Source organism: Haemaphysalis longicornis, unplaced genomic scaffold, assembly GCF_048455015.1.
Source record: "Haemaphysalis longicornis isolate Haplotype H1 unplaced genomic scaffold, Haemaphysalis longicornis Haplotype H1 scaffold_1, whole genome shotgun sequence".
NCBI classification, from domain to species: domain Eukaryota; kingdom Metazoa; phylum Arthropoda; class Arachnida; order Ixodida; family Ixodidae; genus Haemaphysalis; species Haemaphysalis longicornis.
This window is the reverse complement of record NW_027526203.1, coordinates 369,586,256-369,612,272: the sequence shown is the minus strand read 5'-3', so window position 1 is coordinate 369,612,272 and position 26,017 is coordinate 369,586,256. Positions and strand designations below refer to the sequence as shown.

The 26,017-nt window shown below is 47.9% G+C and overlaps 1 protein-coding gene across 5 annotated transcripts in view; it reads left to right on the top strand.

The window, feature by feature from the left end:
- The first annotated feature begins 9,701 nt into the window (after window positions 1–9,701).
- Window positions 9,702–26,017, top strand: part of Pgap5 (Per1-like protein PGAP5) — a 49,054-nt gene continuing 32,738 nt past the window's right edge. Inside the window, exons 1-4 of one of the 5 annotated variants that reach the window (XM_077686303.1) lie at window positions 9,809–9,859; window positions 11,160–11,265; window positions 19,807–19,944; window positions 23,870–24,030. In XM_077686303.1, coding sequence (XP_077542429.1) covers window positions 23,963–24,030 — 68 coding nt within the window. In that variant the 5' untranslated portion in view covers window positions 9,809–9,859; window positions 11,160–11,265; window positions 19,807–19,944; window positions 23,870–23,962. Of the gene's footprint in view, window positions 9,972–10,099; window positions 10,349–11,159; window positions 11,266–19,806; window positions 19,945–23,869; window positions 24,031–26,017 lie in introns of those variants that run through there. The other 4 variants (XM_077686299.1, XM_077686301.1, XM_077686300.1 and 1 more) reach the window with 4 other exon arrangements.

Here is a 26,017-nt window from a genome sequence, read left to right as displayed (position 1 = left end):
TTTAAAGGAGGCACGAAGCCCTTTGGGGGGGAAAGAGGTAAGTAGGGAGGGGATGAAGGGGGATACCACTAAAGTTCATTGTGGGATCATAGACCCTTTCGTGGGCGTCTTCGTTCTTGTGTGCCGCCTAAAAAAACACATGGTCAGGCCCGCTCTATACTACTTTGTAGAGACCACTCTCTAGTACGTATCGAGTAAGGATGCGTTACTCCGGAGTAGCTGTAAGTGCGCGTGAGCGTCAGATGGCAGTGGCCATTTATCAAGCAGAGCGGCTCTACCCTTGTCGAATGTCGTACAGTGCCAGATTAAATGATACAGGTTAGGCGTTGTAGCCTGCAGACTAAAGGTACACGTGGGTGCCGATGCGAGGTAAGTGGTGCTGTTATACCATTTTCGGGTTACGTCTGGTGTATACGCCGCGTTTGCGTAGGTTTTAATTGTTAATAAAAATTTCTTCTTGCCGTCTGAGGGGGATTCCAGAAGGCAGGAAGCCCTGAGAGGTAATGTCTTGGAGCCGCTTACGGCTTTCTTCTTGCAAGCGTTGGCGCTGCAAATACCATGTTACTGGAGTAGGCGCCGGCGGAGGGTTGGAAATCATGTGAGGAGCAGTGATGCCAATTTAGCGGATTTTCCGCTAAATCTGGCGGATTTCATTTTATTCTGACGGGGAAAAATTAGTCTAGCGGCTAGTGGATTTTTTGACGGGCCATTTTCATACATAGCGAATTTCTTGCGGATACCTCACGCAGTGCACCGATTCAAAATCGCCCTGCAAGAAACCATTTTCGTGTCCTCTAAAATGCAGAAATTGCTCAACTTCAGAGGTTAGGAGGGCTCCTGTTCACTTGCTTCGCCTATCTCAGACAAACAAATCTGTGAGGTTTCAAAACGGCTCTGAGACAATCGAAAAAATTCAAAACCAGTGGAGCAAAATCATCTTCTTGGACTGAAAGCAAATATCGTTCACGCAGTCGTTCTGGTGTGAAATTCACTCCTATACTCCTATAAGGACGCCTGCGGCGAAAACCCGTTCGCCGAGCTGGCCGGATTCGCCATGTCGATGCTCGTGCTGCCGTATTCAAATGCCGAAGTAGAGATGAGGTTTAGTCAGCTTAACATAGTAAAATCCAAGATGAGGAACAAGCCGAAGCCTGAAACAACAAACGCCATCCTCGTCGTAAGAGCGGGACTGAAGTGACACCAGAAAAGTTGTTTTGATTGCGAACTTTCCGCAGCAGTTGTTAGTGCAATCGAGACATCTGCAACGTATGTGCAACCAAGTCACCTTTCTGGTATCCCTCAACAAGTACCAGCGGTCCTGTGGAGATGGTGTCAGACGACGACAGCGGCGACGAAGACCTCGATGTGTTTTTCGTTGACCTGTGAGTTCTTTTTTTTTTTTTTCATCAGTGTGAACATTTATAACTTTTAGCCTCTTCTGTGACGAGGTTGACCAATGACGACCACCGCAGCACTGAAACCTGAAGTGTTCTGTTAGGCTCCTTGGAAGACTCTTTTATATATTATTTCAGCTCTCGTAATTTTGGGAAGCTTTTAAGAATGATAAAGGTGTTTATCATACGAAATTGCACTGTTATTTTAAAAAAAATAGGCCCTAGCGGGAAATTTAGCGGATATGTTTTAGAATCTAGCGGAATCTGGCGGATTTCTCATTGCTTTTTAGCGGATGTCTGATGCCCAGCGATGGCAACACTGGTGAGGAGATGTTAGAAGGCACCCCCTTGCAGCGTCGTGGGCTTGCTGATTTCCATCTGCTCCAACCGTGTGACCAGGTGTCCACGCAAGTCGAACACTCGTGCCTTGTTGTTGGAGGGTCTGCATCAGTGCTATGATGTGATTGGCAGTTGCATTGGGAGTGTAGGCCTTGTTGAGCTTGTGTAACGCTGTATGAGAGTCTGTAATTAGTCTGAACTTGGTGACGTTAGTTGGTGCAGAGCGTTGCAGTTGTTGAAGCACCCCGAGTATTCCAAGGAGTTCAGCTTCTTCGGCGAGGCCGTAGATGTGTGCACTTTGGCGGCGGCCATTGAGGTCAGGGTGTTCAGGGCATACCCAGGCAATGGCCGCTTGCGCACCGTCAAGTGAGGCATCTGTGAAGATGTCCCATTCATCAGGACCTTTGCCTTGCTTAAAGGGACCCAGAAAAGCCTTCTGTAAAAGTTACAAAAGGCCTGTATTGTCACGTAGCACCAATATAGCGATGCAATGCCGCTGGAATTATTGATCTACATTCAGTAGTAGCTGCGCCAGAAGCAATTAAATGCACCTCTCCCCACTTGCCGATCGACTCCTCCTCCCTCTCTGCCTCCTTCAAAGCAGCTAGCTACATTCCCGCGCCTAGGCTCGCGTCAATCACTGCGGACCCGCCTTTGCCGCCTTTGCCTCGGGATCGCGCAGGAAGGAGGAAGAGCAGCCGGAAGCCAATGGCAGTGACGCCGCTGGCGGCCGACCTTGCCGGCGATTGGGCGAATCAGGGGGCGCCTTCGCCGTTGCGTCAGCAGCGATCGCCGTTGCGTCACCCGCGGTCGCCGTTGCGTCAGCCGCGGTCGGCTCGCTGCGGCGTCGCGCTCATCGGCTGAGATAGGCGATCTTCAAAAGTTGTTTACAAATTATCTGTACAACGTTTGGGGCTCACACTTGGCTCAAAAATCCCCCGTTATGTGTTCTACCACCTGAATGCATTTGATTGCCACCTTCACAAAGCTTTTCGGGGTCCCTTTAAGTTTGCCTATATATCGTTTCCGTACAGCCGTGTTTCGTCTTGGGATTGGTTTCCGGCGCACGATACTGGTTGTTCGACGATCTCAGGGTGGGATTGAAGGGGCTATTAGCGTGGGGTCGACTTCACTGTTTTGCAGACCCCATCGTCTGAGTGCTTGGCCTTGCGGTGTGAGGTCAAGGCGTTGCTGGTGCCTAAGTTGCGTTTCCTCCACTATGCTGGTGAGTGGCGGCAGTTGAGCGGCCTCCTGTTCGAGGATACCAATGCGGGTATGTTTAGGGAGCCCAGTGATTTGTCCGGATTGTTGCACGGTACAGGATAGCGTCACTAAATAAAGTCTTTTAGAGTATCGGAACTCTTTTCTCTCATTGGTATGTGCCGCCAGGATTTTCATTGGTCAGTAGGCACCACGTGATATTTGTTTACATATGGGCGCAGCCATTTGTTTCTGGGCGCCTCCTCTCTCTCTCTCTCTCTCTCTCTCTCTCTCTCTCTCTCTGCTGCGCGGACGCTAGAGCGGCCGGTCACACCACAGGTCACACTCTGCCCGTCACAACCGGCGGCGGTCAGTCAGTCAGTCAGTAAACTTTATTGATGGGAAAGGGGAGGAGGGAAGGGTACGGTACGTGGGGCTAGAGAAGTGAGTGGAGCCCTCTTTCCAGGGCCCCAGTTTCAGCTGCCCCGATCTTCGCTCTCTGGATCAGCTCTCGCTGAGTCCCGAGGGCGGAGTTGGCCAGGGCTGCCTCCCATGTCTCTAGTGTGTTGGGTTCGTGGGCGTTCTCCGGGGGCCATATAACGGGGCATCCCCAGGATGCGTGGAAGAGATTTGCCACCTCTCCACATTTTTTGCAGTGCTCGTTTGTGGAGTTCGGGAACATTAGAGCAAGTCTAGACTTGTGTATGAAGGTGTTTGTTTGAATTTTCCTTAGTGTTTGGCTTTCATAAGTGTTAAGGCCTTTGTGTGGAGGGGGAAACTTCTGCCTGCTGAGACGAAGCCTGGCGAGGAGTTCTTGGTGGGTTTCAGGAGGGGGAAGACTGTACGAGTGCTCTGACTCGGCGCGGTACGTTAGGAACCTCGCTACCTCATCGGCCATCTCGTTTCCGTCTAGCCCCTCGTGACCGGGGCACCAAATGATGGTGTGCTTATGCTTCAGGGTTGCAGGAAGAATCCGCTGCGTGGACTCGGGGATTCTGCCTGCCGCTAGGTTTAGAATGGCTCTTTTCGAGTCCGTTAGGATGTTCAGCGCTTGGTCGTTGTGTTCGCCCCATCTTATGTCTAGTAGGATGGCGCTTGTCTCCGCTTCGTCCGTGTCTAGGTCTTTTTGATAGTTATGCAGTCTATTAGCTCGCCTAGGTGGTCCACCGCTACTGCTGTTGAGTTCCGGTTTGCGCCTCTGCTTGCATCGGTGTAGACTGTGTTGCTCTGGTGCTGGAATCATTTCCGTAGGTATTTAATTCTGGCAATCCTTCGGTCTTTGTGGAGGGTGGGGTGCATGTTCTTGGGTAGGGGGCGTAGGATCAGGCTTTTGCGTTGAGTTAGGGTGAATATAGCCTCCCTTTCCACATCACCACGAAAGCCCAAGAAGAACGGATAGAGGCAAACATAAGAACGGCATACAAGGCAGCTTTAGGTCTGCCTTTCTATACATCAAGCGACAAACTATCAGCCCTGGGCGGCGGTTTCATTGGAAGAGATGGCAACACTGCAAGCCAGAAACAAAATGGCCCCCAGATGCTTCCTGGTGCACGAAGTGGCGGTATACTAGGTATACTCTTAAGCGTAGCTTATTTAGTGACGCTAGTACAGGACATTCAGGTCCCGTATATGTTTTCGTGACAGTGTGTCTGCTGGTATTCCATAAGTGGAGAAGTGATTCGTTGGAAGAGAGGAAAAGAAAGCGCAGTGGGGATATTATTGAGCTCAGCAGGGAGCTCACCTGCATACAACCCAGTGTGTGTGTGTGTGGGGGGGGGGGGGGGGTGGACGGGGAAAAGGGGATAAAAGACTAGGGAGGAGATGAGGGGTGGAATAGAAAATATAATAAAGAAAGGGAAAGAGAAAGGGAGGAAAAAAAGAAAAGCCGCCCGCATCTTCCCACGAGGGGAACTCGAGTAAATGCGTCGCATCTACTCGAGTCAAGCAAAGCGTCACGTCAAGCGAAAGTCAAGCAAAGACGCCCTTGACTGAATTCCGAACGCGCGCTCCGCCGCTTATATACGTTGAGGGGACTGCGTAAGCCGGTCCCAGTCGACGACGTTGGCGTACTTGTAAAGCGGCGTGGACTCTAGGTGTTAAAGCCAAGCGCGGATGTTGCTTCGCCGGAGAACGGCACACTGGTTATATGCGCAGCGCGCCCGAAGGAGAGGAAACCGCGGAAGAGAGAGTACTGCACATGCGCCGGCCCCAGCGCCTCTGCCGCGGCTATGACGCAACACAATCCAACACAATCCACTTTAATCCAATCCAATCCAAATCCAACCCAAGCCAATCCAAGCCAATCCAATCGAATCCAATCCAATGTCCCTCGCGAGAGAGTGTTCGAATCCAATCGAATGCCCCTCGCGAGAGAGTGTTCGTTATCGTCTCGACTCGACGCGCATGCGCAGTGAGCGTGCGGACTATGTACGCCAACGCGGGTGACATCGTGAGTTACTGAAATGCTCTGCATTTAAAAAGGCATTACATCGATGACAGCGGCGCGAGTGTTCGGCGCGAGTGTTCGTTATTCAGCAACCTTAGCTACAGGCGCTGGGTGAGTCCGGTGACATCGAGCTAGGTCAAAGGGTGGTTGAAGACTTCCAGGCGGGAGCTGGCAGGACCCGTCGGGAGCAGCAGGTTCAGACGCTGGAGTGCAGCCTGCAGCACTGTTCTGTGTGCTGTATGCTGGGGGCAGTACAGGCCCAGGTACTCCAGCGTTTCGGGTTCGGGGCAGTGGGCACAGGCGGGGAAGGCGCGTCGTCCTTGGTGGTGCAGCAGGGCCGCCACCTCGCAGCAGTTCAGACGCATCCGGAGCAGCAGGCTCCGGACGTCCCTGCTGAGGCGCTCAGGTAGAGCAGGCGGGGCCTGTCCACTCACTACTCGGGGGTCCGAGTGTATGGCAAGGGCCATAAGGGCCAGGATCCGGCGTGGGGCATCGAATGACATCACGTCCTGGGAGGCGGGGGTCCCCGGCTGGTGGGCGCCCCTGGCCAGGGAGTCGGCCGCTTCGTGGCGCGGGATGCCCATGTGAGCCGGCAGCCAGTGCAGCCGCGAGAGGCCACCGCGTGCAGCTTGGCCGCCAGCGACCACTCCACGTGTCCACTGGAGCTGGCCGGTTGGTCAGCCGCCTGCAGCCGCAGGAGGGCTGGCCGGGAGTCCGTGAGGACGAGGACCTTGCAGTTTGGGCCTTCCCGCTCGAGCAGAAGGTCCGCAGCCACGTGCAGGCCGGCCAGCTCCGCAGTGATAGACAGGCGGGGAAGGGCAGGCGGCATAACCGTCTGGCGCCGAGTGCCGGGGTCGTGCAGGCGGCTGCCGCGTTGCCCGTGCGGGGGAGCCCCGATCCGTCCGTGAACACCTGGAGACCGGCGTTGTCCTTCAGCGGGGCGGCAACCTCCTGGTAGATGGCCTGGTGCGGAGTTCTCCTCTTGCTGCGTACCACAGGCAGCTCGGTGGTGATGTCCAAGGCCTCTCCCGTGCCAGGCAGTGGAGGCTCCAGAGGGGGTCGCTGCGGCACCACGATGTCCTCCTCGTAGATGTGCAGCAGCATGCCCATCTGCGAGTTCGGGCGGCCATGGAACCGCTGCAGCAGGGCGGCCCCATCCGAGCCTTTCTGCAGGCGGTCAATGTGGCGCAGGCCCGCCTGGAAGGCCCGCAGCTCAATTGGCCAGGTGGCTGCCTCAGTGTATGTGGTCGCCACAGGGGATCGGTGTGGGAGACCCAGGCAGAGCCGGATAACCCGGCGTTGGTCAAGCTCAGCTCCTTCCACCGCGGTTTCTTCAGGTTGACGGGGCAGCGCGTACAGCCTTGGAGGCCATGCTGTGGAAGACGCGCTGCGCAACCTGGTGGGAGCAGCCGTTACCTTGCGCCAGCATTCTCCGCACGCCCTGCTGCACCGCCGCAGTGCCCGCACAGCTGGCAGGCACGACAGCCGGGAGTCGATAAGCAGACCCAGGTATTTCACCTGGCGCCGTCATGCGAGGGGCTGGCCATTGAGAGTGGTAGGTGGCGTTGCCCTGCGGGCCTCAGGGCCTCTTGGGTGTACCATCATGGCCTGTGTCTTGGCCTCGGAGAGCTGCAGGCCACGGCTTGGCAGGAAGGCAGCCACTGCTCCCAGCGCCGCCTGCAGGCCCGCCCTCACGTCCTTGACCAATCTGGTAGGCCCGTGTGCCCAGATGGCGACGTCGTCCGCGTAGACTGCTATGGCCACTGGATACCGCAGCCCAGCGGGGATGTAGTCCGGGAGGGGAGCCAGCAGCAAGTTGAACAGGAATGGGCTCAGCTCGCTCCCCTGGGGCACCCGGCCGGACAGGAACGCCTGCACGTAGCTCCTGAGGTGCTCCACGACGCCCACGCCGTCCAGGGCCTCCAGGATGGCGCTGTGGGGGACGGTGTCGAAGGCCGCCTTCATGTCGATCAGCACCAGGTAGGCCACTTCCTTGGCGTGGCGGGCCTGCTCGTGCATGGAGACGACGTCCCCCAGTGAGTCGGCTGTGTAGCGGTGCCTCCTGTAGCCACTCTGCGGGAACACCCCTCGCCGGTCGGCAATCCACTGCAGGCAGGCCAAGACGTGTTCTCCATGAGGGTGCCTGCAGAGGATGTCAGGGGCACCGGCCGGTAGGACCCAGGTTCCGTGGAGGGCTTGCCCACCTTCAGGATCGGCGCGATGAGTCCCACCAGCTAGGGCGGCGACAGGACGCCCGTCTTCCAGACCCGGTCGAAGAGCAGCAGGAGTGGCCCCGGTGGGTGACGTCCAAGTTGTGGAGCATCTGGTTGGTTACCCCGTCGATCAGGGCCGTAGCCAGAGGGGGGGTTTGGGGGTTTGAACCCCTTCTAAAATCTTTTCCACGCAGCGCATAAGCAATACTTGCTGTTGCTTTCGGCAAAAGTACCCCCTTCCCAAAACCAATAACCCCCTCCGAAAAAAAATTCTGGCTACGGCCCTGCCGTCGATTCCTGGAGCACTCCTGCGCTTGTGGCAGCGGCCCAGGGCAGCCCGCAGCTTTCGCAGGGTGAGCTCTGCTCGAGGGCCACCACCCGGAGGTCAAGCGGGACTGCTGGAGGTGGTTCCGTGAATCCCCATCGTCCGTGCCGCTCTGCATACCCCAGGTGGCGCCGTTGTTCCAAGATATTTATAAGCTTGCACTGGCTCGCACTACTCGCACGTTCAAATCGGCCGCCATTTTCTTCTAGGCGAAAATCGTTTTTATTTATTTTCAGAATAAACAGGTAAGTACCGTCGTTGTTCCCGGTGTCAAACAAAATATACCACAAAATGCGACCTTCGTGGGAACTTTGAGCGCGAACAGAGCGGCCCCTCCCCCTCCCCAGGTTTCACGCCTGTGGAGATGGCCCGGATTTTTCGCCTGCCTGCGAAAAGGCCGACGAAACTTTCTTCTCTGCCGCCGTTGGACGCCGTCGAGGCTGCTAAAGTCTACAAAAAAACATTCGTTGAGATCCGACAAGAAGAAAACGCTTGCAGGGAAGCAGACGGTTTTGGAAGGGCCCGACGGAAAATCCCGCTTCGGAATTTGCTCCGGCGGGAGCGCGTGCGTTCCAAAGGCAGGTTCCTCTCCGTTGATCCCCGTAGCCATAGAGTTTCTTACAGTATACACTAGAGAGGAATCTGGCGCTAGCGTCTATGCGGCTCACATCAAGGTCCTCTGTGTCGTCATGGACCGCCATTATACATCGCGCTCGCCTTAGTTTCATCATTGGCTTGGATTGAAACGTTTTAGTGACCGCTAATTTAAACAAGTGCCGCAAAAACGCGAAGAATTGGAAACGCGAAGAAGTTGAAAATAAAAGCAGGCTGTTTTAAAACTAAAGAAAAAAGAAGTAAAGTATTTTTTCCGGAACGGTTGTGCCTGCTATTCCGCTGGCCAAGGTTGTAGTTACGTACAATGTTAATATTTGGGGAGGAAACTCATTACAGACTCTGATTTTATTATTTTACCATTATCTCAAATAATAAGTTGTTTTAAGAGTTTGGAAAGTTTTTTGAGCGTGCCTATGAAAACTTTGCCTTCGTGTTGAAAGGGTGCCCCGACCGTCAGCTAGTTTACCCAGAAGAAAAGAAAACGTGGCGTTACACAGTCGTGGACGATGACAAGATAGGACGCATACAAGCGCCCGTATCTGCCGTATCTTGTCTTCGTCGAAGTACGTTTTGTTTCTTCTTTTCGTCGGCTACAAATTTCGCGGCGGCATATTACCCGCTCAGTCATACGACTTTCGACTGCGGCATGAGCAACGTCAGGTGCGATCACGCATTGCCTGCTGTTTCACTGAACACGCCTACCACAACAACGGGAGGATTTCGGCTTCCTTGTAGCTCGTAAACGTGTTAATGCATAGTGAAGAAAGCAAATCCCGAAAACCGCTTAACAATCCAACTGTCATGCCAAGCCCAAGCCAAAAACGAGGTCTTCCCATGAACCCCCATGACGACATGGCTTACGAGGCGCAGTTTCCTCTCTAGTATACTTACTAAGAAACTCTATGCCCGTAGCAGCAGCATAAGCGTACTTCCTGGGAGCATCGTCTGAATCCCTGCTCTACGAGGGGGCGGCGTGCTCCGCGGCCAGTCGCGGCGGTAGAGCGGCGGTGCTCGGCGATCGCTCCCGATCTGCCATTGGAATTCAACATGACATTTTAGATGCCAGTCACCGATTATGGCTGCTGTGTGCTTCTTTTCAGCGTCGCCTCGCTGTGTTTCTTCAACAGTGCTTGTGTTGTCGTTTTGAGTTAGAAAACAGCAAGCGCTCAGTTGAGTAGCAGACGACCCATGGGTATGCACAGAGCTTGCAACAGCAGCGCCAATGTGAGGCGGCGATATGCCGAACTACGGTTCTCCGTATTGTTCCAACCGTAGCAACCGTCCGTACCATCCGCGCTGATTCTGCCGCAAATACGGAATGGCAGTGGTAGGACTTTTGAACATTTCTGGGTATATACATTTTTTGTGGGCGTGGCAGAGCAGTCGTTGATTTTATTTACGGATTCCTGCATGCTTTATTTTGATACTCACGCAATCATGTAAGGCTGGCGAAATGCTTGCGTCTTTACATTCTACAATTTCGGTTGGTGAGGGGAGCACAACCGTGGATGCCGGGTTTTTATCATGTAATGTTCCGGTGTCATTTTTGCTGGCCTCGGCAGTGGTGCTTTCATTGGCGGCAATGTATCGCACTGCCCTTTTGTCATGCTGGTCTAATTGTTTACTGGTGTCCTATATTATGCCTCTTGATATGCTGGTCTAATTGTTTACTGGTGTCCTATATTATGCCTCTTGATATGCCCAGTGCGTGCTTAGTTCAGTTTAGCGACCACTCCCTAGGTGGGTGTTTCTGGCCTGGATATGTCCAGCAGGGCAGTGGAGTTTTCTGCCTGCCACTTTAAAATCAGTGGCCTGGGTAATATTCTAACCTTCACTTGGAATCATAGCTATTTATGCGTTTGGTGGTCCGTTATGGGACACTAAATAGAGTCGAAATATTGTCTGATCACTATTCACCAAGGATGTCAGCTTTATCTGCAAATTTATGGGATTTTTCTTTTTCCCTGAAAGTGAGTTAAGAAGTGTTGTTTCCTTGCACCATTCTCTCCGACACCTTGGGGAGATCAGTTGTGACAACACACTCACACGTTCATAGAATGACATTTAACTAGTCTTAAGTGTGGTCTTTGCGCGTAAAATTGGCCCGAACAAATGCAAAGTCAGTGGGCCTCTTCGGTTTACAGTCTCGGACTCACCGCGGACTCCCCGAGAAGCAGTCCAGCATTAGATTTTTCCATGTATCCCTATGGCTTCGGGGAATCTTCGGACGACCCGCGGACTATCCGCGGTGAGTCTGAGACTGTAAATCGAAAAGCCCCAGTGTTAACTGTGGAGAGGGTGGGCACAAAAATTTTGACGATTGGGACCGCATAAAATCAAATTGCAAACCAGTAAGATATCACAGCAGCATTTCCTCTCATTAAGCCTGTAGGACTTGTAATGAAGTTAAGCATTATGCTTGCAGTGCAGCCACAGATGATAGTGGAACATAATTGTGTTGATGCCCTTCATAGTGGCAGTGGCTGGCAGTTCGGCCACTTGCAGAGTGTCACTGGCTAAGCTGGCTCAAATGTTTTTGCGCTGCTTGCAGTTGATGAGTGCATGGCACATTTTCTGCTCCTGACACACATGGGTGTATTGCAATTCGGCCTTTCATTTTTACCTAGGTTACCCGGTAGGACACCATAAATGCTGCTGAAGTTTCTGAAGAGACGCCGTTCAGGCATTTTACGGAAAGTGATCTTTGTCGTCTCCATATTTTTTTACTGCGAGGTAAGACTGGAAACATGTTGACATGCAGTTTGAATTTGTTAGTTTCTAAACTGGAGATTGGACAGTCAAACTGCTTGTGCATGAATATTTCATTTTTCTTGTGTACACATTTTATGAGTTTGTTGAGCTGTTCATGGCAGCATTTCATTGCAACTATTACGAAAATGGGTGGTTACTCCCCGGTACATATGTTTGATAGTGGTGGCACAGCCTGCTTGTGAAGCCATTTTCAACTTTAGCTCCTTGAAGAGCCTACCCACACGCATGGCAAACATGATGCCAGGTGTTAGATATTCCAAGCATTGGCCTTAAAGTATATCAAGTGCAGGCATCGGTAAACGAAAAATGGAGCAGAGAGGATTGCTTTGTGATTTGGTAAGTAGTCTGCCTATGGAAGAAATTTTGCGAGGGGTCGGAATTTGTACATTTTGCTGTCGAATAAGGAGGGCCCTTATAACACCAGGAACATTTCTACCCCTAAAAACTTAATTTTTTTCCCAGCAAAAGGAGCATCGAAACTAATTGGTCTATGATTATCATTTTTAAAGGTCAGCATAAAATTATGGACATGCCGCAGTAAGGACAGCCGCTGTCAGGTTCACATTCATGCAGTCAATATCTATATAAAAAATAAAGAATGGCAGACTTGCTGGGGAAGTTCTTGAAGCTAAGAAAATTGATTGTAAGGCATCAGGCCTTAGCTCATTGCCACTTACGCTCACTGCCAGAGGAAAAATATCTGCGCAGGGCACTGCAGTGGTGGTATCGGGGGTGTTAGTGCATGTTAGTTAAGAAAAGCAAACAAATGTTAGCGTTTCATTATACTTCATCCCTTCCTTATTGTCTTCTGTTTGTAATTTCAGTCTGTTTTTCAAGGGAGTTGATGTTTTTGAGTCTCAAAAAATAAATTGAAGCTGCTAGCATGCTTTGAACAATCCACTTCTGGTCTGTCCAAACAAATGGCTGCATAAGTGCAGTTTCTCAAACAGATTTCTTTTCTTACTTGTTCAGGATCAATTTTTTGTCTTTTGTTGTGCATAATAGCGGCAGAAGTAGCCACAAAAATTGCCGATCATGCGTTATGGAAATTGTTAGGAAAGCACGCTAAAAGGGCACTGCTTTAAAAATTTGACGATGTTGAGATATGCTTTCTCGCTAATATCAGTGTCATGAGTTGCATGGAACTTATGTTAAATTGTTAACTGCCATAATCTGCAGAAACCAAAAAATGCAGACTGTGAAGTTGGCATAGGCCCCTGACGTGAGCCGTTCCATCGGTCGCACGGGTTAATTGTATGATGTGTTAAAAGCTTCTCTGGGTAAAATTACTGTAATTTGCCCTTCTCCCTCTTGGGATGTGCAAAATAACCGTGAACACAAGCACCGGGAAGGTTACTGGGCAATTCAAACAAATACAGGAGAAAAATGCACAAAATGCAAGTCCTGGCCAAGCCCTGCAGCATTTTTAATTGACCCCTCTTCGTTGCATGGCTTTCACCAACCCCACCAAATCGGGCGGCTTTTAGAACCCTTTTGCGGGGGAAGATTAAACCTTCAGTTGATCTTGGGGATGGGCTGAGCGGTTGGGGAAGTTGTCCCGTGCTGTCCTAAAGGGACCATAAAGACGAAATACTAGTTTACTTTATGAAAATCTTGCCATGTCAAATTAACAGTCTTGCCAGTTAAAGCCAAACTTCAAGCAGTTAGGCTAGATAATGAGGAAAACAATGAAAGAATGGGGACTCGCCAGCCAGTCACTTGCACTGCCTCTGTGATGTCTCAGGGACTTGTGTGATTGGCGGCAATCGATAAAAGCTATTGCCAGTAAGTGTGATATCATCGCTGGTGTTATGTAGCAGAAAATTTGAAACTTTGTGAATATAGGGATCTTTTTATGCGTATAGCATCCTTCGTGACTGGAATTGAGCTGAGCAAGTTTCAAAGGGTTGGTTTTTTGAAGAACAGGATGTAGGTTGTATTAATGGTTTATTTAAGCCCACACCACTGCTGGTGTTTTACTCCGGCAGGAAAAAATAAGGTTACATAGCAGGCAGTTCCTTACACATGTTCCTGAGTTCTTTGAACTGAAACTGGAATCAGCGCAAATTATTGTGCAGTAATTCATTATCTATAACTCAAAAGCCAACCTAGATTTCTTCTTGACAATTTCAGGACAAGCAGGGGCCTGTAATGGCAGGGAAAAAAATCAGTGCACAGTTTTAGTGTTGCTACTTTTAACCCATTAGGTATTCTGTCTAGAGCAGTGGTTCTTGAACTGGGCTCCGAGGAACACACGGATTCTTTGAGCTTCATTTCAGTGTTCCAGGATGTTTCTGTCAATGCGTTTCTCTTTCCGGTTTCATCTTTCCTGAGCAGGAGTTCCGAAAAGGCGAGAGTGCAATGTTTTTAATGCAAAACCTTAGCATAGAAACAGGGTGGCTCCAGTATCAGATGTGAAAATAGCTTAAGCGGTGCGGAGCCATGCATTGATTTACTGCTCCAGGGAGAGAAAGTTCACCCACCTTTCCAACACGTATGCTATCCATGGTACTACCAGCAGGGTGATCTTTTTATGTGACGCCGTTGCACGTTCGGTTTGTTGGCAACAAAACTAAGCATCAACGGCCAAGGTGTCGAACCAAAAAAATTATCGTTTGATTTGGGAATCTGTCAGCCAGTTTAATGCTGGTTGGACTAATAGCATAACGGTTTGTGAGTGTGTTGGTAACCAAGTAAAAAAAAAGTGATTTGATGTCCGAAGCTGAATGTGTGAGGAGGCTCTACAGACAAATAGTGCCAAGCACAGGCTTCAAGGCCTTTCATGCCCACCATGAGGGAGTGCTACCTGCATTCCCGTAACAATCAACAGCAAAGGTTCTACATAAAAAAAATACACACACACATGCATGCACTGCGTCAGTAAAGAGCAGCTTTTCCGGTAATCTGATGTTGAGGTAGCAGCAATTGAGGAGCAACTCCCATTGCATTGTGGTATGGATACTGACTCTGCAGGCCATGTTCCCACAATACAGAGCTGCCAAGCTATAGGATGAAACCACGGAATTGTGAGCAAGAAAGGGCATGTAAAAAGTGCATGACTTCGTAAACAAGCTGGGCACACAACATGCAGTTGATCCACAAAAAGGCATCCTGAACTAATGAAGCCCTGGGAAGGGGGAAAGCAGAAATTTTTTCTTTTCGGTCAGCGCACATATTATTTAAGAACCACATGTGCAACTTTTTTCCTTTTTCCCCCGCCCCACATTTTTTTAGCATTTACACTTTCGAGGTATGTGGCCTTTTTTTAACAAGTAATAAAATGCAAGAAGTAGGCACTTTGGAGTGCAGGCTCTCGCTGCTGTGAAGGGCAGCAAGCTTGTGTCTTGCTTGCTCGAGCACTGGCTGGAGTAAAACATGTGCCTGGGAAACCAATGTTTCGAACTGCCTGCAGGCTGCACAGAGTGTGATGTTTCATTTGTGCAGCCTTGCAGTGGGACCAGCAGCATCCCTTACTTCATGCCACATCCGAGAATAGATTGTTTATATTATTGTAATTGATTTGGGGGAGAGATATGATGTTGACAGTACACGAAAAGGAAAGGCACGAAACAAAGTTGACGGGGCTTTTTTAACAGGGCATGGCTAAAATGTTTCATCTTGAACCGTTAACTGTTTATTTTTTTTTTCTGGATCAGCTTTTGTTTGTGTTTGGCTATTTTAATTTTGTAAAATAATGGTCAGGTTCTGGTTGAGTTCTGATTTTCTGTTCCAGTTCAGTTTCATTCTGACACCCTGGCAGTGATACATAACCTACCAGGTACCGATATCTTTTTCGGGGCTTTGAGGGCTCCTTGGGCCAACATTGTCTAGAACCTCTGGTTGAAAAAGAAAAAGCAATCACGAGTACAAATAAAGCGGCACAAAAGAAATTATTTCGTGGCCTGTTGGTCAAAATCAAGTGATGTTTGTGTTGTAACCTTTGTTATGAACGTGATACTAGCCACAGCTGAAGATAGGTTTGTGGTAGACTAATGTATTGCCTTTTAGTGAAGTTTATCCAATGTAAAGTAACGCAAATGATGCTCCTGGAAAGGTTGCTCATGATATTTTGTGTTCGATGCATGAGAATGGTTTGTCGAGGCACCTGCCAACATGTGTAGTTGAAAGGGTAATTTGTAAAGCCCCTCAGGACGTGCAAGTAGTGGTGCAGTGTGCATACCGTAAAATACCGAGCAAGCGCCCCCCTCAAAGTGCAGATAGTTCAGGGAATTTTGGGGGGGTGGGGGGCCTTGTTAGGAACTGCCCCATAATTCAAAATGTCGGTGTGTAAATGTTCACCAACCTTACCTCCCCCCCCCCCCCCCCTCCCTGAAAAAGAAAAAAAAAATAATGCAGTTCATTCAGGAGAAACATTTTTAGTAAAGATGCAGTCTATGAAGCCCCTCTTGGCACAACCAGTGTTAGCAATTCATACGGTGTTCCGTCAACCGTGTTGTTGGTCCTTTTAGCCAGAGAATCCATTCTTGCCTCTTGCCATCATCTGTCCATTTTTGAGATGTTGAAAAAGGTGTACTCATGATGTGTTCGGAGGGCGTTCACGGTGGAGCAAAAAGGCCTAGGTGCTTTTCTTTGAGTGTCTTATGGCTTTCGTTACGAATGCATGTCATGAACCAATGCTGTCACAAAGTCACAAGCACATTCGGCTATGTCAGATGACAATAACAAAATTGCGAGCATGTGCGGAATTAACGGCTACCCTGAGTTCTTAGATTGGATTCTGGTTTAGCCAAGAGCGCAGTCAAAAGTGTTCCTGGGTGGTTTCAGTTTCATTGGTTTGGGCCATCAACGGTGGTTGGGGTAAGGGGGGTGCTTATTCAGTAATGCGCGAAAACTCAAAATACTCGGGTAATGAGAGGGGGGCACTTGCACGGGTGGGGGTGCTTGATCGGTATTTTACAATAGTTGGGTACACATTGCAGAGGGCAGAGGCTCAGCTGCTCTAGACTGACTTGTACTTTTTTTTTTTTGATAAACCATGCATAATAGCTCTCAGTCTTAACGTAAAAAATTCACTTCTCTGAAATTATAACGCTTCAAATTACTGCCCTCACGCCTGCAAGGTGTGTTGACTGCTACGTAAGCTTCACCATAATCACACGACTGTCCCAAATTAAAAAAACCCGGTAAGGCAAATGATTTTTCAGCCCGCACGGACACAATCGCTCGCAACAGAACCAGTCTACAGAATTCAAAGGAATTGAAAAGAGAGGCAGCAGAAGGCATGGCATTGGGTAGGAGAATTGAGGACATTCGGAAGCGAAAAAAGCCAACACAGCAGACTCTTGTGTACATGCACTGACTTCACAAAGAGGATTTTTTGCCTAGCACCTTTGTTATTGCTCTAAAGGCTCCAATGTACACAGGTTCTGTTGGCAGGGAGTGTTTTTGTGTGTACCCAAGAATCATTTGCCGCACCTGAGCTTTGACTTGATTTGGGAAGTCGTGTGTTTATGGCGAAGCTTATGTAGCAGTCGACACACCTTGCGGGGATGATGCAGTAATGTTAAGTTCATTTTCAGAGAAGTTAATTAGTTACGTTAAAGGAGTACTGGCACGAAATTTCAAAGCTGAGATAACTGTGTAAAAGGCTTTTTTTGTGTATAGAGATCTCCCACCAAGTTTCAACAGTAACCATTCGGTATAGCATAATTTAAATCCATTTTAATCTTTGCGCACACGAGAAAGCTCAGAATGGATACCCTTTTGCAATCGGCATCAGCATGACACCATCTGCACCTCCTGGCCTCATACTGCTTACATGAGGGCTCCTGTGACGTGACCAACACACTGGCTGCGGTTGGCGCGTGCTGTTCCGCTGTGTGTATCATGTCACGGTTTTGGGTCACGGTTTTGGGACTGATGTCATGCTGCCCGGTGCGTGGAGATGGTGGAGACTGGGGAGACCATGGCCAGTCTGGGCGCAAGGGCGTCCACACCGCCAGCGATGCACCGACAACGGTGATGTCACGAGCGCCTTTTTGCCATGGTGGCCGCCTCGGTGTTCATTTAACCGAAACTGACACGAATAAGCGAGGCTGTAAATAATTATTTACGCTGCTATCGACAGTCTAACGTGCCATTTTGTGTTTAGTTGGCTGGTAGGCAACCATAGCAGCGAAAAAAACCTTAAAACGAAAATTTCGTGTCCGTACTCCCTTAATACTTGGGGCTATTGTGCATGGGTTAGAAAAAAAAAAGTCTAGGGAAGCTGGGCTTTAGCGACGTGTGTTGAAGTCTTGTTGCACAGGGGCCGTTGTATTAAGCCTACATCAAATTGTTGCCTACATTCATCGCTGCCAATGAATGGACAAAGTCCGTGTGCCCAGCTGCAAAATGCTTGCTCCACTGTGCCATTGTGAAGTGTGTGTGTCTTGTTTTGCAGATAGAGCCAGGCAGGAACACAAATACAAAATGATCTGGGGATGGGAGCAGGCCTAAGTTACTTTCACGCTCTCTGGGTTCTTTAGTTGTGCTCATAGGAGATGCAGCATGCGAGCTTTTTTCTGTCGCGTCGGGGCTTCTCCTCTTGTGCTGGGAACAGGCCATGAGAGGTTGTTCCCTTGCCATTGCCTGTTTCAGTGGCTGGCACTCCACTGCCATAATAATGTTAAAGGGCGATGCTTCTCGAAATGTCATTAATGTCCTTAATAGGCTGCTGGTGTATTATCAGGATTATTGAAAAAGGACCAGGACAAGTCGGCTCCTTGATATTGTAGACCAACTTTACAGATATGAGCAGACAGTTTCTGTCTAAAGCGTACTTTTCTACCATTCATACCTGCGGCATAGCTGGTGAGTTCTTGTGAGTTGCATATGACCAACACCGCCTGTATAACATTGCCTATGGCGTCAGCCAATAAGGGTGAAACCGTTACTTTCCCGCTGCCCTCTCCTGCCCTTCCCCGCTCGCTAGCCTTGCCGCGTGCTGCTGGCCTAAGCACTGTCTGCTGGGTAGTGCTGCTTCATGAAATCTATACAGGGTTTGTACAGCCTTCGCAAGGTGGTGGCCCTGCGCCTCCATGTTTAGGGCCCCTAGGACACCTAGTTTCTTCGCTGATCCTTGGTGTGGCGCCCACCGGCGGACATGCCTGAGGCATCCCTACTGCTCCCATTGAACAGTGGCCACGGAGCAAGAATATATAGGAGGCAAAACGGCCCATTGCAACAAGCGTGGGCGAGCGACCAGATAATGTCACAACGACAACCAAGGCACACTGCAAAGCTTCGTAGCTGCAGTGGCGAAGGAGAGGGCAGCGGCTCCTGATGGACGAAATGATAGCGGCCGCAATTCATTTCGTGGCTGCACACTGAAATGCCAATCTCGGCGGCCACGCAATTTCTTTACCCGCGGCAGATGCCGCTAGCTTAACCTATGACGAGTGCTTGTGACATTGTCTGACCGCGCTAGGAAGCCTCGTTTCCCTTCCCGTCTTATTCTTGCTCCGTGACAGCGGCTGACATGTCAGGCAATGTTATACAGGTGGCATTGCTTACGACAAACCAGATATGGTAGATTAACTTAAGGCAGAATAACCTAGTTTAAAGAAGATCAATTAATAGATGTACTGCAACCACTGTGGTTAGGGCACATCATAACCTACACATCCTAACACTGTTGGCGCACCCAAACCTTATGAAGTCTTTCAAATTAAACTAAAGAAGCTCGCAATGTTGATCCTGAAAGACCCTTGATGTCATGCTTTACACTCACAACTAGTGCGGAAAGGAGTGCCTCTTGGGAAATTTCTCAGCCAAATGAAATCAGTTGGAGGATGATTTAATAAAACAAGTAATGAAGCTTGCTGTTGGGATGGTTGGTTCATTCTTAAACAAATTAGCACAAATAAGCTTTACTCGCTTAAGGAGGAGTGGATAGGGCAAGCACTAAAATATCGATATCGCAGTGAAGTGCCTGATCGGGCTGTGTCTCCCCTTCTGTGTATATTTTGTGCACTGATCTTATTGTTTAATGAACCAGTTATAAGTGAGAATGGAATCCTCTTAGCTTGTGGCAGATGTTTGTGCTGCTAATAGGGGCGTGTTAGATGCATACGCTGCATTCTCGTTGGTGGCAGGAGGAAGCAAGTTGAAGTGGCCATGTGCCTTTTGATGTCTAGTGAGAGATTAGGAATTAGGAATATACAAAGACAGGAACAACGTGCCGTGCCTGCTATTGCACCAGAATGCACTTTCATGTTTAGGAAACTAGAATACCTCACTTTTTTCTTTTTTATTCTTACCGAAATTTCACTTGAGGGCAGTTCATGTGCCCAGCACTGTTTGCTCTTATCATGGAGAGTTGGCAGTGGTTATTTGCCTGCCCAAAGGTTACCCTGACTTTCCGTCTATGCTATGATTATTGCCTTCCCTGCCATGCTTTGTGCAATTGTGCTTTTAGTGCTTGAAGCCTTTCTTGCTTGTTTACCATTGGTTTTCTTTTTTGTCCCTGACCTTGCTTCTTGACTGCACCTCATGCGACAGTTCCCTGTGTGAGCGTCCTGGTTCTACTCCGCTGAAACTGATCCTGAGGCTTGCCTCAGTAACCCTCTCTGCTGCGCAGTCACGCTTTTCTGCAGTGATCCTCCGCAGCAGTCCCTCTCCTGGCAGTCTGTCCCAGCAGTGAGCCTTCTCTGCATGATCCTATGCATTTTTATTGTCTGCATGACCCCGTTATGCATTTGTATCCCCTGCATGATCTTGCTATGCCCAGGCTGAAATTGGGCAGCACAAGTAGAGAGAGCAGCTGTCGCATTACCCTGCCCAGAGAAACAGCCAACATTTGTTGATTGCAAAAGTGCACTCTGCTTAAATGTGTGTAAGAATGCTCGAGCATTTCAGAGTCAAACTACTGAAAATGATGCAAACAAGTGCCTTACTTTTTTTGTTGTTGCAATGGCACTTATGTGGGGGGCCTCTGCCAGCACCTTTCTAGCTAGCACAAAACAACATTTTACCTAGTTTTGAGCTTTATAGCTGTGCTACATGAGCATTTGAAAGGACATTTGAGTAGAATGGCCTTCGAAATTTCAAATGCCACTCGAACTGGAAGGAGTTCCGCCGATCTGCACGGCCATTCTCAAAGGCAGTTGAAAGTTTCCACGTTCGCTCGCCATGTTTTGGTGTCGCCACTGCTGCTATGTTTTGTTCTTGGCACAAATTTAATTTTAGAGTTAAAATGGGAAACAAAGGAATTATTAGTGATCAAATTGACAACGATTTACAAGCGCGCACAAAACATGCACAAGGCAGCCAGTCTCTTTTTTTCTTTTTTCGCACCGCCAGTGTTGAGAGTACCAAGTTACCTTGTAATCGTAGAGTGAGTGACAGAGAACGAAAACAAGAGAAAAATTATGAAGACCGTGCAATTTGCACCACGTTTTGTTCGTAAATAAATGTTTTTGTTATTACGGCATGCAAAATCTGCACCGGAGGGTACGACCATTCGCGTTTCAAAGGCCTTTGAGACTCTCAAATGTCATTTGTCGTGCTCCTTCGACTGAAATTCCATTTTAACCAAATGCCTTTGAATAACATAGTGTAGCAGCTCAAAGGTGTCATTTGAGTCAAATGACAGTTGACTCAAAGGCCTTCAAAACGCTCATGTAGCATGGGTATTAGTCATAAATAATTGTTTTGTAATTACTGCGCACAGAAACTGCGCCCGAAAGTATGACCGTTCGCGTTTCAAAGGCCTTCGAGAACCTCAAAGGTTCTCAAAGGTGTGCTCCTTTGAAAGATGGTCCTCAAAGGCATGTTGCTCCAAAGGTGGTGCTCCTTTGACTCAAATGGCATTTCAACCAAAGGCCTTTGAAAAGCGTCGTGTAGCAGCTCAAAGGTGTCATTTGAGTCAAATGACATTCGACTCAAAAACCTTCGAAATGCTCATGTACCACGAGTATTAGTTTGTCATAGACTTATGTCTGTGCTACTTGGCTGCTTGAAAGGCCTTCTGAAGGCCATTGGACCAATTGTCTATCGAGTGCCCCATAGTAAATACATAAGTGCAGTTGTGGGCAAAAGTCCAATTGTAAATTGAAAGTTGCCGTGTAGCACAGACATTAGACACTCATACAAGACCACACAAAGTGGAGTCATGCCTCCCTTACAGTGAAAATTCCCTGTGTATTCTCAGGTGCTGATTCTATTTTTAAGGGGCACACGCATGTTTCAGTCAAACCGCGCCTCACTTTTACAATCCTGGTCTTGTCCTACTGGTTCTTGTCAAGTGGTGTTTTGTTCTGCATTTGAACGTGTGAATTGCTCGAATCCAGCATTGACAGCAATACACACTGAAATATTCGTAATTTGCACAAAGGTTATGAGTTAAGCAGAAGGTACAAAAGTAGAATAATGGCACTAGCATTCAGTCATGTCTGTGTTGTTATGACTGCCGTCCAACCATTAAATCGGCCAACCATTTCTGTTCCCTTCTCACTGAGAGTGAGAGACAAAGTGGATTTTCATGAACTCTCCTTTTTTTTAAACGCCTTCAAATCATCTTGCACTGATATTATAGCACCACGGCAACTTCGCCCTATATCGCGTGGCTTGTCTTTTACACAATTCAATAAAAACAGAGTACCAAAAACTGGGATTTTGCAGCATTTTATGTATTTGCAGGATAAATATGGGGCTGCAGAGTTTTTCAGTGATGCCTTGAAAACTTCCACCACTGTGTCTTGTGCTTGCACACTGACCCAACTTTAATGCATGTAGAACTTATGAATGTAAACACCAGCATTTTTACGGATGAAGCATATGGCATTTTTCTTGTTGTAAGTCACATAGTTGAACATCATATTCCTAAGTACATTATTTATACAGATTCACTGAGCATCGTGCATACATTGTCATTTAGAAAGTCATCGAAAAACCACATCATTGATCTTGTTTTCGGAACAGTTATGTTAGCTTATTCATCAAATCTAGAGGTGACAGTGTGTTGGGTGCCAGGCCACTTTGGCATTGCCAGAAAGGTGGCAGATGAAAGGGCCACTGCTGCTGCACTCAGAAACACAGTAGGCTTAACAATGGTACCCTACACTGACCTCAAGCCACACATCAGACAACAACTTCGTAAAACGTGGCAATTAGACTGGAGTGAACAAACAAACTACATGTAACAAAACGACACTCGGGACGATACACAGCCAATTCACAAAACAGACACACAGTAGTTGCATTAGCTAGACTATGGATAGGCCACAAACATGTAACGCACTCCTACCTGCTCACTGTATCACCAAGACCCCTGTGCAGCAGGTGTTGGGAAGGGCTGTCCGTAATCCACATACTCATTCAATGCAAGGCACTTGACACAACGTGACGCAAACACTTCCTACAACTATACAGACAACATATTCCACAACACCCATCATACTTTTGAGGAGACGACCCCATGTTTTCCATCAAACGCGTTTTTGAGGTTCTCACCAACACCAAATATTTACATCTCATTTCTTATCATGCATCTTAACAACCTGGCCCTTGAAATCTTCACTGCCTTTTGTTTCACTTCACGTTATTTTTACCGAAATGCTTTGTATTTACTGTTGCTTCGCTATAATGAAATCAATTTTTCTTGGCGTTCTTTGCCCCTAGTCGGCCTTGCGCCATAAAAATCCAGTCATCATCATCATAATTATACTGTTCCACTTTTCTCATAAATGTGCTTAGAGAAGCAGTGGGTGGCTTGGAGATCTCCAATGGCCTGTGCAATGTTGTTAATCAACTGATAAGCACTTGTGGTTAACGTACAGTAATTTGCACTTTTCAGTGTGGATGTTTGTCTTCTTGCACCACCCGAAATACCATTAGCATGTAGAATAATTTATGAATGAAACTGGGGTAAATGAGAGCAAGTAATAGATACTGACTAGCTTCTGCTGCTTTTCAGCAAATACTATATACTAATTGCCAAATTAATAAATTTAAAGTCAATTATTGCTGTCATTCTTTGACATTAATTGGAAAGTGCTAGCAGTTCATGTAATACCCCCTTTTACCTCCCATTTTTCTTGAATTCACGAGCTTTGGCCATAATATAATTAAGAGCATTTGTTACACGTAGAGTGAACTATTTTGCTTTCACCATAAATATGAAGGTACCTAACAAGAATTCGTATTACTATTTACGAGATATAAGCTGGATATGGTAAGCAAAACCAAAAATCAAATTGGCGAGTTTGTGCTGTTGCCAAGATAAAAATGCCTGTTTGTATGAGCTTTCTGGGCACATTAAAACCCCAGGTTGCTGTTTAAAGTACTTCGTGGCCCTTGGCAACAGTGCACCTCATGGTCCAGGTACAGCTCCAATGCACCCTGCCCAAATTTTGATGCTTTCTTTATTTTTATCTAAGCTGGCAAATACTAAGTGAATTAAATGTTTTGCTTGTGTAGTAGGTTTGTAGAAGTTGCCACAGGGGTTAAAGTTGCTTCACTGTTATGTGGGGACATCAAAGTTGTTTCTGTAATGCAACACCAGAAAAAGCGAAATTTTGGTGGTGTGATGAATGTGTTGGCTTGTCTCTTTCTTTCATTTTAGGTGTTCATATATTACGTGGTGATAGCGCAGTGTTCTTGGCCTCGTCTCAAAAAGGGAAGACTTGCGGGTGAGGGTGCAGTGGAGCCCTTAAAAATGATGCTGCTGGCTGACACTCACCTGTTGGGTCCCAAGCGTGGCCACTGGTTTGACAAGTTGCGCAGGTGAGCTGCAGGCTGCACTTTAATTTTCAAGAGCTCTCAAAATGCATTCACCAATGAAGAAAGAACTTGTCTCATTCCTTTTTTTTTCGGTGAAGTGTTGCCAAGTGCAGCTATATGGTCAGGAATTTGTGATGCTGGAAGTGTTTGTGGCCTACTTGTCTTGGGGACTTGGGGTCTGTGTGTGTGCACTCGCGTACCCATGTTAGTTGGCAGAGTCACGATTCCTGTCCTCGTGCTACTGCTCCTCATCACCATGAAGAGCAGGATAACCCACCACTGCCTCTCACTGGGAGCACGGTCATAATTTGCTCCTTACGCCACTCCTGTGGTTGGTGAGCAGTCTCCCATAGAAAATGGGATTATGACCCACTGCTTATGCCACTTGTCCTTCACACCACAGGTGTCATTCCTACTATATGAAAACCCCTAGCAAGGCTTCCAGCATCTAGTAGCCACACCGCTCAGAAAGAATGCTGAGGCCCAACCGTTTTTTTTTTTTTTTTCATTTCAAAGAAGCCTCAGTATCGTTTATCATGCTTAATGCCTTCATTCTTTTCTTTTGTAAGCTGCAATTTGAAAGATTTTTTTAGGTGCCTCTCCTACTTTTGGTGGTTGTTGGTCTGTGGGAAGCATTGTTTTATAAGCACGGGGGTTTTCATGCACTCATTACCATGTAGATTCTTTCATTGACAGTAATCCGTCCAGATATAATCCTTTCCTATGGAATAAAATGTTTGCCAAGAGTCTCTGTGGTTGCTTTAAGTGTTTTGCTGCCATCCTTAGAGAGCTGGAATGTATTTTTGTCATCATCTTCGTCATCATTGCCACCAGTCTATTTCTGTCGATTGTAAGATGAAAGCTTTTCCCATAGACTTCGAACTGCCCCTGTTTTTCAAATCTACTCCTCGTCATCAAGCTTTCTTGTCGTGACCCTCCATTGAGTAATCCCCAACTCCTAGTCCCGTCTCTCTCTATAGCCACTCCATTACCTTGGTGGTCCACCGTTGTCAGTTTTCTGCGTTAGATGGCCAGCCCTTCTTCCTTTTAATTTGAGCTAGGATGTCTTCCACCTAAATTTGGTCCCCAATCAAAGATGCCAATTTCTTACCCTTAAGTGTTACTCCTATCGTTCTTCTTTTTATGGCTTGTTGTTTGACCTAAGTTTTCTTTCGAGGTATTTAGTAAATCCTGAAGCTCCTGCTTCATACATTGTCACCCGGCCAGAGTACACATTGGTGCCTTTCATTTTAATGACAGAGGTTGGCTGCTGTTAATTGCTTGAGAGTGCTTCTCGAATGTACCACAGCCCATAGTAATTCTATAACTGATTTTTCCCCCGTATTTTGGATCACAACTGACAACTTGCCCAAGAGGCCATTTTCATCCATGTTTCATTACTTAGACTGAAGGGTAGCTTTCTGCATGTCTGTTTAACATTACTTTCAATATACAGTTAAACCTGGATGTAATGAACCTCTGTGTAACGAATTCCTGGATTTAACGTAGTTTTTCTATTCCCCATTTCCACCTTCATTGAAGCCCATGTGTGTGCGACCTTTGTAACGAAGGAGTTGCGATGGTTAACCTGGATGTAACGAATTCACTACGCTGATAAGTCAAAATTTCTTGCCCTTTTTCTCAAAAATCGACTGGCGAAATGCACTAATTGAGCAAATTTCACCTGCACCGCAATCTCTCGTGCGCTTCCACGTGTGGGTGTGGTGTCGGTTAGGTGCTAGGCCTGCCTGTCGGCGTATAGTCACGTGTGCCCCTGATGTCCGGGGTACGGGTTGGTTCGTGGATGATTTCTGCTGCCTGAATACGAAAAGATTTGTCTTTTCAAGGCAAGCTCGCAATTTTAAATGCCGTCTCCGCTGGCAAGAAAGAAGAACGTCACCGCCCGGTACAGTCAGTACAGTGTCACAGCTAGCATCCCTTCAACAATTTTGACTGCAGAAAAGAGCATGAATTTCGTGAAAAGGTGCCC